This window comes from Echiichthys vipera (assembly GCF_963691815.1).
Source record: "Echiichthys vipera genome assembly, chromosome: 3".
Classification (NCBI taxonomy): domain Eukaryota; kingdom Metazoa; phylum Chordata; class Actinopteri; order Perciformes; family Trachinidae; genus Echiichthys; species Echiichthys vipera.
In genome coordinates, this window is record NC_139828.1 from 21,994,876 (window position 1) to 22,012,231 (window position 17,356).

General features: G+C 39.5%; 1 protein-coding gene across 2 annotated transcripts in view; it reads left to right on the forward strand.

Annotated features, from left to right (window-relative positions):
• jak1 (Janus kinase 1) overlaps positions 1-17,023 on the forward strand; it is a 38,529-nt gene extending 21,506 nt beyond the window's left edge. For both annotated transcript variants that reach the window (XM_083939755.1, XM_083939756.1), the window contains exons 13-26: positions 1,717-1,826; positions 2,621-2,773; positions 2,910-2,997; positions 3,083-3,210; positions 3,438-3,576; positions 6,761-6,912; positions 7,126-7,276; positions 7,998-8,086; positions 8,491-8,683; positions 9,651-9,775; positions 10,261-10,433; positions 12,496-12,613; positions 14,243-14,353; positions 15,299-17,023. In XM_083939755.1, the coding sequence (XP_083795881.1) occupies positions 1,717-1,826; positions 2,621-2,773; positions 2,910-2,997; positions 3,083-3,210; positions 3,438-3,576; positions 6,761-6,912; positions 7,126-7,276; positions 7,998-8,086; positions 8,491-8,683; positions 9,651-9,775; positions 10,261-10,433; positions 12,496-12,613; positions 14,243-14,353; positions 15,299-15,412 (1,844 nt within the window). In that variant the 3' untranslated portion in view covers positions 15,413-17,023. The remainder of the gene's footprint in view (positions 1-1,716; positions 1,827-2,620; positions 2,774-2,909; positions 2,998-3,082; positions 3,211-3,437; positions 3,577-6,760; positions 6,913-7,125; positions 7,277-7,997; positions 8,087-8,490; positions 8,684-9,650; positions 9,776-10,260; positions 10,434-12,495; positions 12,614-14,242; positions 14,354-15,298) is intronic.
• The last annotated feature ends 333 nt before the right edge of the window (positions 17,024-17,356 follow it).

Genomic DNA, 17,356 nt, shown 5'->3' on the forward strand with positions numbered 1-17,356 from the left:
ATCACTTCTCTGCACTAGTATTTTGTGCAATGTTACATCACAGCTGGGTGTGGTAACACGTACAATAGACCACACCTGACTGTGAGTGGGTTAAGAAATACTTTTAAAATACCTTTCAACCCACAGAGATCAGTGAAGCAAAGCTTTCTCTCCATACAATATTTAGTGTTGACTTGCCCTTTACAGAAAGTGTGTGTGTGTGTTTATGTTTCTCACTAAGTGAGGTTAACTGAAGTTGGCATGTGTGTCTGTGCGAAATGGTGTCAGGGAGGAAGAGAGTTGTAAATGTGGTTTTCCGGAGCCAAACTAGCACTCTCCTGTTTACTTCACTGAGGGACAGGTGGAGCCATTTATGCATGTGTGCATGGATGTGTTGATCTGTTTATGTTTGTTGGGGTTGTGTGGTGTTGATTATTATCTGTTTTGGGTTAGGGTTTGTAGCTGTATCTGCTTTAGAGGAAGTTAAAAGGCTGGAGTGCAGTGTTTATGTACCTGTTCAAATATTTATGATGTAATATACAACAACCTTGCTACAACAATAACACACAAGAATATGACACAAACAATTTACTTTAACTAGTGATGTTTTAAGTTAAGATAATCCTCTATTACGCCCACAGTGGGGACATTTACAGTATTACAGCAGCAACGTGGATAGTTCGATAGGAGGCATCAGTAAAAAATGTAAGAAATATAAATAACTACATAAACAGTAAAAAAAAAAAACAGTAAACAGTAAAAGGTAGTAGACATTAATAGGGTCTATGCAGGCAGATGGGTGAAAGAAGGACTGCATGGTTTGAGTTGGGGCAAGTGAGATTGCCTGTGACTAGAATTGGGGGTTTTTACATAAGCAAGTTTGAATTGGACCATGCTGGCTCAATGTTAGACTCAGAGTAATGATAAAAATTAGGTCATTTAGGTCGAGGAGTTAAGGGGTGCGTGCATGTTGTATTTAGGATTTGCATAGAGTTTTGCATGCAGACTGCATGTTACAGAACACTGCTCTTAACACTTTGACAGTGAATGTAGGGGATGCTGATGGAGTGCAGATACTTTTGTTCCTCCCTAAACCACATTGTGCAGTTTTGACACCCACGGACACACACAAACACACACCTATAGTAGGGTAACACGCACAGTACGCATTTTGACTTTATCCTCCCACACACAGCTCTGTAGATACAAAAAATAAACTGAATCAGTCTGGCGACTCGACCTGAATAGCTGTTCACAATGTTGCCACATTGACGTAATTGTTGAGAGCTGGTTTCACCACATGTAAACACAGTTTTACTTTCATGCTGAATACATTGCATACATTGCATTTATGAGTGTCTATACATTTGTAGCATTCTTGGGTGGTGCAAAAGACAGTTTACCTCACTGTAAACATCACTTCTGCTTTTATTGAGTTCAGTTCATTGTTGTGCGGATAAAGTGGGGACTTTTTAAACCAATCTAAACTTTCAACAGTGTTGCAACAACATGACCTTCACGGCAACAAAAGCAGCCGTGACATTATGTCTTAGGGGTTAGCAAACAATTGTTAAGTCTCTGCTGCTTGATTTTAACAAAGAAGAATACAAAACACAATCACACTTTTGGAAATTGCTTCATGAATTTGGTCATGGTCATCTATACGTACTTTGTGGTATGTGCAACTTCATACAATAACCTGATGTGGCACTTTTTAAATGTGTGTTTGTTTTGCAGAGGTTTCTAACTTGCTGGTGGTCACGAAAGACAGAGCCCCGACCCCTCAGACACCCATGCAGGAGAGTCAGCTTAGCTTCCATCGCATTCTCAAGGAGGAAATTGAACAGGTACACATTGTCATCTTAATGCAGTTCCTATCATTGATGTCTGTCGATGTAAAGATGTACAATTCTCCAAATAAATAATGAAGAATGAAAACTGTTAGTCCATATAATGCATTACAAAGTTTTATGTAATTGTAGGTGCAATTTTATTTTTTTTATGTTTTTATTTTACATTTCATGATACAGTATTAGCTTCCAGTGTGCTATATGTTATATATGTCTATAAGGGTGACAAATATTACAAAAATTCCTTACATTTAATGTGGACCTACTCAAAACTACCACAAAGTGCAGGCCTAAAACATATCCTAGCATAATTACCGCACAAACAACAACAATTGTATCGCTCCTGCAGTTGTGTTGCCAAGGTGTTTCTATTTTACAGTAACTGTACAGTACGTTTTCCCCACTCATATTTGCATTAATCCATAATACATTTAAAAAATATATATAATTTAAAAGAGGAGAGGGATTCGTCAATTATGAAGACACTCATCAGACCTATGTAGACATTATCTTGACTCGGCGAACTTGCATATACATGCATATAATATATCAGATTCCATGTTTGCTTATCTTCCTCACAGATCAAACAATTTAACCTATTTCTATCTACCTATACAGAGGTACTTGCGTCTTTATTTCAAATTAGGCTACACAAGCAGAGGTTGCTTTTCCTCCAGCACACATGGAAAAAACACACTTTAACTAAATGCATTTAACAAAAGAAGCTCTGTTGTTGTAGCCACAGTTTGAGTAATGGATAAAACGATTTTTGTCTCTGTTGCGGTACCCAGGAGGAGCACCTCGGCCGGGGCACAAAAACCAACATCTACTCAGGCACACTGAGGGTGAAGAGTGAGGAGGAGGAGGATGCAGGTTACTCTTCCTTCCAAGAGGTCAAGGTGGTCCTGAAGGTGCTGGGTTCCGGCCACAGGGACATCTCCCTGGTGAGACACACTCACAGATCCTGTACATCCTGTTTTCATTCCGTAACATGTTAATACCTAATTGCAGCAAACTATTTCTAAACCTAACCAGTCTATAAAGGTGTCTTCAATGTCATCTTTGTCTTTCTGTTGACAGGCTTTCTTCGAAACAGCCAGCATGATGCGGCAAGTGTCCCATAAACACATAGTGCTGCTGTATGGAGTATGTGTACGTCACCAGGAGAGTAAGTGCACCTTAAGAACTGTGTGTGTAGATGTGTATGTGAGTTTGGGACTGCTTCTAATATCATCGTGTTTCTTTTGGAACAGATATCATGGTCGAGGAGTTTGTCCAGCTAGGACCACTGGACTTATTTATGAGGAGACAGCAGAGCCCGCTCAGCACACCGTGGAAGTTCCAGGTGGCCAAGCAACTGGCCTCAGCTCTCAGCTACCTGGTGAGACAGGAAAACACACACACACACACACACACACACACTCACACACACACACACACACACACACACACACACACACGCACACACAAGTTAAACTAAAACTAAACTGTGCATTCCTGGGATTACCTGCATCACGTTTGATCCATTTTGTCAACATATTATTTATATTTGCGATCTCGTTTTTTTTTTACTTATAGATTTGTTGTATTATATGTGTGTGCTTGTAGGAGGACAAAAAACTGGTCCATGGCTGTGTGTGTGCTAAAAACATCCTGCTGGCCAGAGATGGACTGGGCAACGATGAAGGAGGCCCCTTCATCAAGCTCAGTGACCCCGGAATACCAATCACAGTACTGACCAGAGAGGGTGAGTCCACACAATCTCTCTCTCTCTCTCTCTCTCTCTCTCTCTCTCTCTCTCTCTCTCTCTCTCTCTCTCTCTCTCTCTCTCTCTCTCTCTCTCTCTCTCTCTCTCTCTATCTATCTATCTATATATATATCTATATATATATAGATATATATATAGATATATAATACGCTTTATTGTCATGAATGTTATATTAACAGCATATATTAATAAATTAACACACACAAAATCATATCAAAAATGTAGATACATGCATAGTGTCTTATCTGGGCTGAACATTGCAAAATGTGGACTTCTCTTCACTATTTCCTTATAGTGGATGTCTCTCTCTCTCTCTCTCTCTCTCTCTCTCTCTCTCTCTCTCTCTCTCTCTCTCTCTTTCTCTCTCTCTCTCTTTCTCTTTCTTTTTTTGTCTTTCTGAAAGTGAAACCCAAAAGCTTAACATTACAAAACAGCTACCATGGGGAATTTCACATTAACTCCCACTTTCTGTCCCAGTCAGCTGTAAACAACAGTGAAACCAAGCTGAGAACACATAAAATGCAGCTATATTTAAAAAGGATTGATTTCTGAAAACTAGCTAGAACTCCAAAGACACACACACACACGCCTACACACACACACACACACACACACACACCGTAATGTCACTTTAACTATTTTTCACCATGACACACTTTATGCAAACTGAAACAAATGCTAACACACATTGACATTGGTCTGACGGTTTGTTGTTGTCTTGTTATCTGCATTTCTGCTCACAAAATACAGAAAAAAAGGGAACATTTCCGATCAAGCAGAGGATGTCAGCAATGGGACTCACATTTGTCACATAATCAATACACATTGCATTGGACTGTAATCTGTTTTGTAGAAGTAAGATCTGGGTTCAGGGGAGATGGCACAATAATGAGGACATTTCTCAGATTGCACAGTTCCCCTCAAATGGCCGCCTCATGTTTCTGTTTGTCTATTAGAGCTAGAAGTTGTGTGATATAATGCAAGTGTGGCTCCACAGATAGATCTGCAAACCACAGGACAGACTGGAAATGTTTCTCTGCAAATGTCCATCGCAGCACGCCCCTGGGAATTCTCCTCCTCCCACTTTGTTCCCAGAACGCTTTACATTTCTTCCTCCGCCTCTATCACTTTGCAGAACAACTAGTCTTCCAGTTACACATCGATGTCCTTGTATATAGATTTGATTGAACACATAGTGGGTAAAGTGCTGAGAATCCCACTGGGAGCGCTCTTCCCGTCTTCCCAGCAATCTCTGATCGCTTTACTCAAGGCCCCCAATCCATTCATCACTCTTTTCTCTTTTCTCTTTCTTTTGTCCTTACATTCAATTATCTCCTTCTCCACTCCCATTTCTGGTTCCATCTCCCCCCTTCGCTCCATTCAGCCCCTCCACTGCCTCTTCCCCTCTTTGGTCCTGCTCCGCTTTCTCTCATACCCCCCTCATCTGATTACGAATTTTCGGAGCCGAAAACAGCTGTGGAGGTCAGCCGATCAGTTAGCCTTTCTTCCAGTCAGAGTAAGCCAAGGCTTTTTAGATTTAGTGAATGCAGTAAGTCAGCATTTTAAGCCAGTCAGAGATGTACTGAAATTCACTGTTAGTTCCTGGTATTTTGGGAATTGTGAAAGTATGGTAGCTCATGGCCACAAGTTAATGCTCTTAACAATTACTTCCAAATATTGTTTTTACATAACAGATTTTGGTATAAGTGATTATATAGATAATATAGATCATATCTACCAGTGATCAACTGGCGGCCCATGAGCTACGTACGATTTGCCAAAGCTTTCTATTCAATACAGTTGTATTAAATTTATAGTGCCAAATCATAACAAGTTATCTCAAGACACTTTACATGTATGGAATAGATCTAGACCAGACTCTATGACTCCTGCTAATTATTAACCTTTAGACATTGAGCTCGGCTGACATTACTGTCTCAAAGAGGCTGTAATGGAGCATGTGTTAAAGCTAGGGTGGAAATAAATAAAAATAACATTCATTTTGTAAGAACCTGATAATATTTAACTATGGTAGACTAATTAGGCCTTAATAAATGTATGTTTTTTTTTATTTGAAAGTCTGGCCCCAGCAGTGCTTAGGAATATTGTGACCTTTGAACAAATGAAGTTGATGACTCCTGATGTGTAGTATATATGTCAATAACATACATTACCCTCCATCCTGAGACCAAGGATATGGAAAAATCAGTTATAAGGAAAACTACACAAAGAATTACCACCACTTTAACACCATAATTATTAGCTTCACCTTAGCTGTGCTTGTTTCTACTATTCTACTATATTAACTGCCATAACATATAAGTCATATTCACATTACTATAGATATTATTATAGTTACTGTTACTTTTGTGGTTGCTTGCATCTCTGGAAGTGTCTGTCTGTCGTTGTGTCTTTCTTTGTTTATCTCCGTCCATCTGTCTATCTTTTCTCTCTTTCTCTCTCTTTTTCTTCCTCCCCAACCGGTCAAGACAGATGTCCGTCCTCCACAGAGCTGGGTCTGTCTGATGTTCCTGTCTGTAATAGGGAAGGTTTTCGTTGCCACCGTACTCTACGGGGAAATTTTTGGGTCTATTTAAATCATAAATAAGTCAGAGAGTGTGTCTATACCTACTCTGTAAAGTGTCCTGAGATAATTTTTGTTATGATTTGGCACTGTAAATAAAATTGTATTGAATTGATTGAATTGAATTGAATTGAAAATAGGAGAAACCTCAAACCTGTATAGCATCCCTCATTATGAGAGGGATGCTATACAGTATATAAAGACACAAAAAACAATATTCAATAACAGAATTGTTCAGTAATTATGATATTTAAGTTTTTTGAAGGCGTTTGTGCACAAGAAGGTGAGCAAGTACATTGTTTTCAATGCTTGTTAAAGGTTAAGTCAGTATTTCACACATGGTAATATCGGAGGAAACGGTCCCTTTTTTTCACATTTTAAAGGGCAAGGTTTGCCTTTTGAGGGTTTAATTACTCATCTTCACGTTGGTTCTGTCAAATATCATTACAATTCACAATTCGCTTGTTCTGTATTTCACACATCTCTAAAAATCATCTTTTGTTTGAATGAAGACTCCATGAGATTGAAAGCAATCAGTGCCGAACTGATAGCTTAAGTTGAGTTTGTTTGCCTCTGCAGAGTGTGTGCATCGTATCCCGTGGATCGCTCCCGAGTGTGTGAAGAGCGTATCCTCCCTGAGCGTCGCAGCTGACAAGTGGGGCTTTGGTACCACCCTGTGGGAGATCTGCTATGATGGAGAGGTCCCCCTCAAAGACAAAAAACTCACAGAGGTAAGGGGCACACACAAGAACCTTGTATGATAAATAATCATACATCTAAACTAATCTATTATTTTAAATCTCATGGCTGTCCTAATTTATTTTTATTCACTATCGTTTTCTTACTCCCTTTTCACCTCCTCTGTCCACCATAATACATCAGTGATCACATTAACAGTTTTTTATGCTCCTTCTCATACATATGCATGTCTTTGTGCTGAGCAGAAGGAGAGGTTTTATGAAACAGAGTGCCAACTGGCTACCCCAGACTGCAAAGAGCTGGCTGAACTGATGACCCACTGCATGAACTATGACCCCAAGAAGAGACCTTTCTTCAGGGCTATCGTCAGAGACATCGACATGCTAGAGAAAAAGAGTATGTATGAGGATGATTTTGTGTACTGTACATTATCTGTTAGGTATTTTTATATAATTGGGTATATAAGAAGTAGAGCCTTTGGTTTTTGCAGATTAAGCCGTTGCTATTTTATCTACAGTTGGAATAGGATCTGAATGTTTTGCATATTTTGTATCTCACCTAGCAGCAGTGCAAAGAGAGAGAGGGAGAGAGTTGTTTACTCAATTCAGATGCTCATGAGGAAGTTCACTGGGTGCATTATTACTGATCTGCCCCTCAGCTGGGCCCCATGGCAACATAATAGACTCTGTTCTTCCATCTGCTGGCCAGAATTGGATATTGCAGTCAGCCTTATGAAACGTATTACCCCATTGATCTTCTTATGTTAAAGTCCTAAAACAGCAACAAAATTACCTCAACTAGAATTGAAATTTCCTATAAATTGCACATAAACAGGCTTGAAAATGGGATAAGAACATATTTTCATTGAATAAACTATTTATTACAATCATTGATAATGGTCATACAGTCTTGCTTGTGTAATGAATTTTCATACTAGTAGCAATTTGCATGTAAACCACAGCATGCAAACAGTTACACAATCACAGAAAGTTCTGGTCAAAATGTTGACACCGTCAACCACAATAGACTTCCTATGACACAGGAATGCTTATGTTGAAGAAAAGACATGCTTTACCCACAAGGTTTAATGTTTTGTTTGTTCTTTTCCATCTCTCAGACCCATCTATCAAACCCCAGCCTACACCAGAGGTGGACCCAACTATGTTTGAAAAGAGGTTCCTGAAGAAGATCAGAGATCTGGGAGAGGTAAACTGTCCCTGCTGTATTTACACTCTGTTAATCTCTGTATAGTAGATCTTACCATTTAAGAATGATCAAACTGACAATACCCAGATGCACAAATAAAATAACGTGGCATTTAGATCACATGCAGTGGTAAATATTTTGTATTAACTCTATAATTACCTAGTAGGATTTTGGCATGGGCTCTCTTTTTAACAGTTCACATCAGCCCACTACTATTAACAAAATGAAGCTGCAGGGATATAAAAATAAAATACAGAAGACAATATTAACTACCGATGAAGGAGAACTGAGAGCAGATGAAGAGCTGAAGGACTTTAAACATGATTAGAAACAACAGGAAATAGGACTAGAACTTGTTCATGATAATACAAATAACCTACATTTCTCACATGTTCCCCATGCAGGGCCACTTTGGTAAGGTAGAGCTGTGTCGCTATGATCCTCGGGGAGACAAAACAGGTGAGCTGGTGGCAGTGAAGTCCCTAAAGCCTGAGAACCGGGAGGAGCAGAGCAATAACCTCTCAACTGAGATCGACATCCTGAAGGCACTCTACCACGAAAACATTGTCAAATACAAGGGCATCTGCCAAGAGGAAGGTAAGATGGAATGTGTGCATGCCTAAAAATAAACACTAACAAATGTATATTCAGTTGCACAGAATACCACTTGTATGTTGTTGGGTCTGTGCGCCAGTCACACAACTCAACAAACCATTAAGGTATCAATTTGGTTTTCAGTTATATTCAGGTGCAGCAGACACGTAGTGTTGAAATGATGTGCTCTTGGTGTGTTAAAGGCACATGCGTATGGTCTACTCATATATGAAACCATATATTAAGCTTTGGTGGTTTAGCTTTAAAAAAAAAAAAAGCATGGTAAATACATGTAAGTTTTAAAAAAACAGAGTAAAAATGTAGTTGCAAACACTAATAAATCATTTCTAATGAAATTCATCTCATTTTAACATGTTCACCCTTCTTTACTGGTCATACAAACTTGAAATGTTCATTCTATATCAGCTTACGTATAGATGTGTGGCCTTTAAGGGCAGATGTCACTCATTTGTAGCTTAGTGTCCTTAAGTTAAATAATCAAATATCAGGCAGGCATTTATTGCTAGGGTTTTATTTTACCAGGGATCTAATATTAAACTCATAGACCCAAATAAGCATACAAGTTGATGCAGTTTAGCCCCAGCCTCTCATGTACTACCATTACATCAAAGTCACATACTTGAGCATCCAATTGAGCATCCAATTTTCTGCAAATAATTATGTGGTGAAAACCTAGACTGTTGTTTTTAAAGACTCTTAGAAACATCTGGACAATAAAATTTCCCTTCCATTATCTAGATGTTTAAAAGAGTATTTAAGGATAGTTAGGAGTTTTTAAATATCCAATACATAAGCAGTCTTAGTAATGCATGAGAGGCACCAAAAGGGGTTAGCATGCATACACAGACACGCATCAAATACACACAACCTCTCTATATATTAAAGCCCAATTTCTGCTGATGAATTTGTGCCTGCCTCTGACCACATTTATGTGTAAATCTGTTTGTAGGTGGTCAGGCCATTAAACTGATCATGGAGTACCTTCCACTGGGCAGTTTGAAGGAGTATCTACCCAGAAACAAAAGCAAGACCAGCCTCAGCACCCTGCTCAGCTACTCTGTTCAGATATGCAAGGTAACAGTTTCTTTCCAAAAAGTGGTTTCTTCAGAACAGCTTGGACCATCAGGTTCCTCTGCATCTTATATCTAAAATACCAACAGTCAGCCTTAAGCAACTAACAACTACCACTACTTAGTTAAATACGATGGTAATCCATCACACCAAATGTTTTGAAATGTTTTCACAACATTTCCTGTTGTGATAATGGGGGTTATTATCACATGATTTGATAAGGTATGAAAAAATCGGACAGGAACCTTCAAATGGCAACTGTTGAAAATATCTATCTTTTTGGCCAAAAATACAACTTAAATCTTTGTGGTCTGGCAAATTTGGCCAAACAGCTAATTTCAAAATAAAAGTTACTGATGAGAGGGTGTTGTTGATGTAAATATTCATTGTTGCAATACATAACCAGTGCAGTACATCAGGTATCTTTAAGTCTCTAGCTGGTCTTCTCCCATCAGACGTATTTTCTTTTATCTGCATGTTTCTTGTAGGGAATGGAATATCTGGGATCTAGGAATTACATCCACCGGGACCTGGCTGCCCGAAATGTGCTGGTGGAGAACGAGAGGACGGTAAAGATTGGTGATTTTGGCCTCACCAAAAGCATCAAGGACAACGAGGGATATTACACCGTCAAAGACGAAAATGACAGCCCTGTTTTCTGGTAAGTCAAGAGGAGGGAGAAAATAAAATGGAGATGGAGATACTAAATGAAATGGCAAGGAACAGATAGGAATTGACTCCAGACAAACAGTATATGAATTGAGGAGAGATACTGTAAAATGGCAATCCATTCAAGCACACTGTCAGACGACACTTTTCTTTGAGTAGTCTGTGTTAACCTGACTCTCGCCAGATTAATTTCGTTCCGCCTTGCTTCCCTCATCAATCTGGGATCACTCCATAGGAAAGTGATTTAAGGACCTGATCAGAAATCATTGCACATGATTGGATAAACCACTTGACGTGCTACTTCAACCACTCACATAAAAAACCAACCCGTGACGCTGATGAGAGCGAAGGGGCGAAAACCTCGTTTTCACCAACAAAAGCCTTCACAGCCGTTCTCTGATGTTCTTTTAAAGAAGAAATATTTGCTAGATTGGACAACACAGATGAAAAAGCAACATCGTTGTTGACTCCTGCTTCCTCAATGCGAGACGCCATTGTTGTCTGAATCACAAACAGTCGCTTCTCCGCTATGTCACATCTATAAAACCCCGCCCGGTCCTCCTGATTGGCTTGACAATCCCCCTTTAACATAGCAACCCCAGATGGTTGAGTGGAGCTAGGCAGAGTCAAGACGGAAGCAAGGCAGAACAAAAGTCATCTGGCGATAGTCAGGTTAAGTCTGTGTTAAACGAGCTGGAATGCTTACAAAGGTTATATTATAAGTAAAGTATACAGTAAATGTGTAGACTACATTGTAACCCTGGTTCACTGAGCCTTGGTTGGTTTGGAGAGTGTTTTTATGATGCTGGTTTCCTAAAAGCATCTTAGATATCAAACAGAGACAAATCCATTTTCCATTAAACGCACTTGTTAGTTCCATTTCTACTAAAATAAACTTATCAGTAAATTATTTGCAGATGCTGGGTAACAATAATATGAGCAAAAAGAAATTATTAAAAACAATTTTTTCACCCATTTGCTTTTGGTCAAAATGATCTTTTTCGTTAACCTGACTCACCAGATGGATTGATTCGCATAATTTGCATTTGCTCTGCATATCCATCTGGGATCTCTTGGTTGAAGATCTTTTGGGAAGAGGTGGAAATACTGGTTGCTGATTGGATAAATCCTCTGTCTATCACCACCTATGTTCGAACCAATCCGAACAACGAAGCGTATGATGTACTAACAGAGCATCGAGGCAAAGTAAACAACATGTCAGGAAAGAAATTTGCCGACTGTGTAACGCGAATTTACGGATAATAGGGACAATTTCAGGTCCATATTCCAGCAGAAGGATCCAAGAGAAAAAAGCACTAGCAAGCGGCTTGCTCGATAGCTGCGCTCATCTAATCCGGGGCAGCCACCCTTGTTTATACTGGACAGTCGCTTCTCGTTGCGTCACTCTTCAAGCTGCCTCAAGACCAATGCTGATTGTTACGGTCGCATGGGCAAGCTTCTCCAAACTTTCTTTGCCGTGAGTTACCAGACTGATCTGCGAGTAAAATACAATGTAGCGGCCACATTTTTGCCTGCCTGATCTGAGGGCCACAGGGCCACAAATATAACTGCAAACCACACATCACTTATCTTATTATTTGAATAACACAGATGTTAAATAGCAGGCAAATACTGTGCTGCACTGACTTTCTTTCAAGATAGCAATGCGCCTGACCAAACCTCATTTAAAGACCAATACACCCCTGGGCGCAGAAGTACATGTGTTACCTACATAACGTGGGCGCTGGGTATAAAAAGGACCTCAGTGTTGGTCTGAAACTAGCAATGACAGTTTCGCTGCTCATTGTGCAGCTTTGCACTGGGTTGAAGCCTTTAATTTGTAAAAGGGACATCTGAAATTTGTTGTAGTTGTATCTCTGAAAGTGTGTAATACTATATGAAAACCCATTAAAGCAGTGTTTTTCAGCAGTTAGTCATGGCTGATATAGACACAAAGAAAGCATGGTCACATTACCACAAAAAGTTACAGTATATTGTGAAATGGATGCCGATGAAGTATTCACGCTCACTGAAACTTTGTTTTTGTTTTCCAGGTATGCTCCAGAGTGTCTCACTCACTGTAAGTTCTACCTTGCTTCAGACGTTTGGTCCTTTGGGATGACGATGTACGAACTCATCACCTACTGCGACTCCTCTAAGAGCCCGATGGCGGTCAGTACACAGCACTCTCCTTATTATCTTCACTCTTGTACAGTCTTTCAAGAAATACTATTTTTTTTTAATATATATATTTTTGGATGCTTGGATCATGAATCCACATTAAATATACAGGTATATCACACATACTTTACTGGTTCGTGCAGATATAAAGAAGGGATGTATCACGGCATTGCACACACAATTTATAAGTTGCAAATGGTGTCGGTCTTTGGCCAAAGCAGCAGATTACAGACTCCACCAGGAGCAGTGTCTGTGCCAATGCTAAGAGTTTAGATCTTTCATTTACTTCTGACTTTTGACTGCCGCTATTATACTGATTGACCCATCACTGTTTATGAAAGGAGATTACGAATAAAGTGAATGTTTCAAAAGAAACCAAAGGTAAAAAGTAAAAACAATTACATCTGGACTACAAAGACTGAAAGACATTGGGCCTCATTTATCAATCTTGCGTGAAAACGGGCGCAGAATTGGTCGTAGGAAAGGACCCACGTATACATTTGTATCTGACCAATGTCAGCGTACAAATGAGCAGGCCTTGATAAATGCGGCGGCTGAATTCGATCGTCGCTGGGAAGAAAAGACACTTTTCCGACACAGATATCGGCATCCTGACATCCGAGATGGAGCAAAATAAAGATGTGCTTTTTGTCAGTCTTAAGAGTGGAATAAAAGGGGCCCATAAAAACGCTGTATGGAAAAGAATAACGGAGGCAGTCAACCCAAAGCAGCGCTCCACTGTGACACGTGTGCGCCTGTGCGTGTGCCCACTGCTGAACCTGCGCTCCTGCTCTGTAGCGGGGTTGCCAGTGGGGTTATTAGGTATTCCGTTAGAGGATAACCTTTGTCACCTAGAAGAACCATGCCAAGATGTTAATCATCTGATACCTTGTTTGATTTAATGCATTTATCGAGGGTAGACACTTACCAAGGAGATGACTTTGGCTCTGCAGTGCGCTTTCCTGCAACCGCGCACCAACACATTCATTCATTCGTCTTCAACCGCTTGTCCCCGTCAGGGTCGCGGGGGGCTGGAGCCGAGCTGTTTTGAAATATAAAAGAATCGTGTGTGTCCCCTGGCCACCTGGCCACCACGTTTAAAAGCGATAGCTTGGCATCACACATCACCTGTACATTTATCGAGTGGTAGTTTTTGCGATTGATGAATGCGTAATCATTCATGGATGGTGCCTTCAGACGCACATGAGTACAATCAATTTCTCCAACCACAATTTTTATTTTTTTTATTCGTTTTAAGAATCCATTTTGATCTGTTCTTAATATGTGACTGCTTATGCTTAATGACAGCTGAGGTTTGTTGATTATTTTCAGCCAGATTTTGATATGCTGCACCGCAAATCCACAGGCTCACATGTGCGTACACAATCTCAGACCAGACGTGAGATTTGATCGTAGCTCCCGCTCACGTCCAAATTGATAAATGCCGAAGTTTGCCAGGAAATGGTTGTACGCACGTTTTTCTGCCGTACGTTCGTTCGATAAATGAGGGCCATTGTGTTTGTGTCACTGTCTTTTCATGTTTCATGCCTGATCAAAATACAGCAAAATAGTGTTTTATGTTTTTTCTTTTGTAATCCGTCCTTGTCCTCACCCACGCAGCTCTTCCTCGGTATGATTGGTCGAACTCACGGTCAGATGACTATCATCCGATTGGTGAAGGTGTTGGCAGAAGGGAGGAGGTTGCCACGTCCTGAGGGTTGTCCTGAGCCTGTAAGTCTTCTCAATAACAACACAACACAGTAATGACATGCAAACAGGCTGTGTGCTTAAGTCTTTATTTACAATACTAAAGTGAGTGAAGAGCAACAGCTTGAAGTAAGAGTGGCTTCTTTTGTACAGCAAGTCTCAATGTCAAAGTAAACATCAAGGACTTATTTTCACTTCCCCTCCAGGCAAATGCTTTTTAAAATATGTATTGTATTGATGTAAGTGTATTCTTTTGTTTTCATGCGTGCAGTTATTTCTCTGCAGCCAATATAGTGGGACATTTAAGCAGTGAAACTAAAAACCGTAGTTATAAATTTGACGGAGGAAACTAAAACAAAATGTTTAGCTTCTGAAATAATCAACAAGGTTATGCTGCTGTTCCTCGTGTTTAAAATTTGCGCAGGGGAGCAGCTTTCCTTTGCAAAAAAAAAAAATCTATGAGACCCTGATTTTTTTTAAAACACTATCAAAAGGAGCAGCTAAATTCCTAAAGAATAATTTAAAATAGTGACGGTCCTTGTGAAATTTTGGCAATAATACTGGGAATCTTATTTGAATGTGCACGAGTGCATTTATCTTGAAGACTTGAACTGTACCTTCCAAACCAAGTCTGACTTGTCCATGTTAGTTTGTTTGTCAAAGTCTTCGTTTCTGGCATCACTTACATGACTAGCTTTGAACTCTGACAGATTTTTAGTCACTTCATAAAGAAATAATCCTCAGTTATAAAGTTGAGCAGTAAAAATGCAAAACACCTCTATGAACTAACACACACCTGCGCCATCGAAAGGAAATGAAAGGTATAGCAGCAGCAGTTTAACAACACATGTTGTAGCCTACTACAGACTTAGAAAATAAAGGCTGCTCCAGTTTATCTCTTTGTTAGGTTTTTATCATGTTTTTAAAACATTGTAATACCTGTTGTCTAACACAATTCATGTCCGACAGGTGTACGAGCTAATGCGCAGGTGCTGGGAGCACACGCCCGAGAGGAGAATCACTTTCAAACGCCTGGTGGAGGAGCTGACCAACATGCAGCAACAGCCACAAACCAACCTTTAAAAACTCCTCAAACTGCTTGAGGGTCTGGGAGTGAAGTTGGCTTTTGTGTGCAGACTCGGGACCATGTGCAAAGGGTAAAACTGACCCAAGATCAGCATCTGCCTTTGCAGCTTCATTATACTGAGAGACATTTGTGAAGGGTCAGAGCTTCTCACAAATCTGTGCTCCTTCATACTCGCATATAAACCTTCCGAAACCATGACATTACTTTTACTCCTATCAGTCATTTTAGTCTGCCAATATTTTTATTCCTCATAATTGTGCTATTACAATACATCCCAATTTGAGTGATGAGTATTTTGGATGAAATAAGTAAATCCTATAATATCTTGTAGCCTTAGCCCATGTTAAATGTGACCTTATATCTTACAAAGGACTTCCACTTAAAGGATTGGATTGTCTGCGTTGCTAGAAACTCACGTGAACTCGCCACTCTTATAATGTGCGCCGAAGGCCTTTATAATCGAGTGGACTCAAGGCTGATATTGCTCTCACCGATGGAAGCTTGAAAGATGGAGGCCGAGCAGAGAAAGGAACTGTTAAATGCCCGATTTTACTGTTAAACTGTTGCCGGTCTTTGTGACACAGAGTGGATCACTGATGAATCATGTTAAAAAATTGCTTGGACACAGGCATTAACACAGAAACTGAAGATGGGTTATTTTCAAAGTTATGTGCCACTGTTGTTTCTCTCATGGACTGTGTGTTTTTCTTTTAGTTAGAGAGCCATGCAATGATCTTTGATAGGTATCATAATGTAGATGCAGTCACTAAGAACTGGTTTTAAGTTAGAGCCGGTGATGATCCTTCCACTTTATTGGGGTTTTTTTTTCTAGCTAAAGTGCCAAACATTCATTGGTTCTAGCTTCTAGTTTTAGGCGGTCGGTCAGACTATACAAATTTGAAGACATCATGTTTTAGGTTTTAGGACATTGACAGCTACTGTTCAAGACATTTTATAGACTAATTAATCAAGAAGATTAGTTGATTTTCAGCCTGCATTGTTTAAATATGTAATAATGCCCCTTTACCCAAAGTAAAGCGAAACAGCTGTTTGCGCTGCATCTGCACAGGAACAGAATTTTTTTTTAAAATTTTTTAGGGTTTATGGCTCTCTAATCATCTTGCATATGGGATTTTTCTTCAAATCATTAGGAATCACATCTTTTGCACTGTGTTATGGTTCCATGATTGTTGGAGGTGGTTCGGTTGATAATCAAGTTTGGTTCGCTAAATGTAACAAATCTTTAATTGAGAACCGAAAATCGAGCCTAAATCAAATATACAGCACTTGTTAAACATGTTGGATGGATGAGTGATTTAGAGAGACATTTGAAGGCAATATCAATTCACTTCTCCTCTACTGTTTTTGTAGCTTTCCACAAATACTTATACTACATAATACAAAAAGACCCTATTGCCATTGTTGCTAATTGTATATGGAAGGACTTGAGATGGTACACGGTTTGAATTGAGAAAGAATATTTACTGATTGACATGGCATTTTATGTTTATTTCAGTGACAAACATTTATTTTAATGACTTTCCTAACTATGTATGTGTATTTTATTTGTAATGTTTTCTTTTTAAATCTCCATTTATGAAAGTGTATTTTATGTGTACGTGAAATGGTTGGAGCAGAGGTATTTTTCTGTTTAAACCTGAGCCACAAGATCTTGGTCAGTCATCATGGCTTCAAGAAATGGTCTGTTGTTCTTCATGGAAGTGTGTGGCTTTTACTGTGAATGTTGGCAAAAAAAAAAACTTCAGTCCACATTTTATTTGGAATGTAAAAGACAATTGCTTCTGCTCAAAATAAGAGAAAATAAATAAATATATATTTTCCAAACAATAAGGCAAAATTAAAGCTGCAAGCAGCATTGAACAGGCGGGACGCTGGCAGTCCCAACCATACAGTCCTGCAACCATCACACACTGAATGCA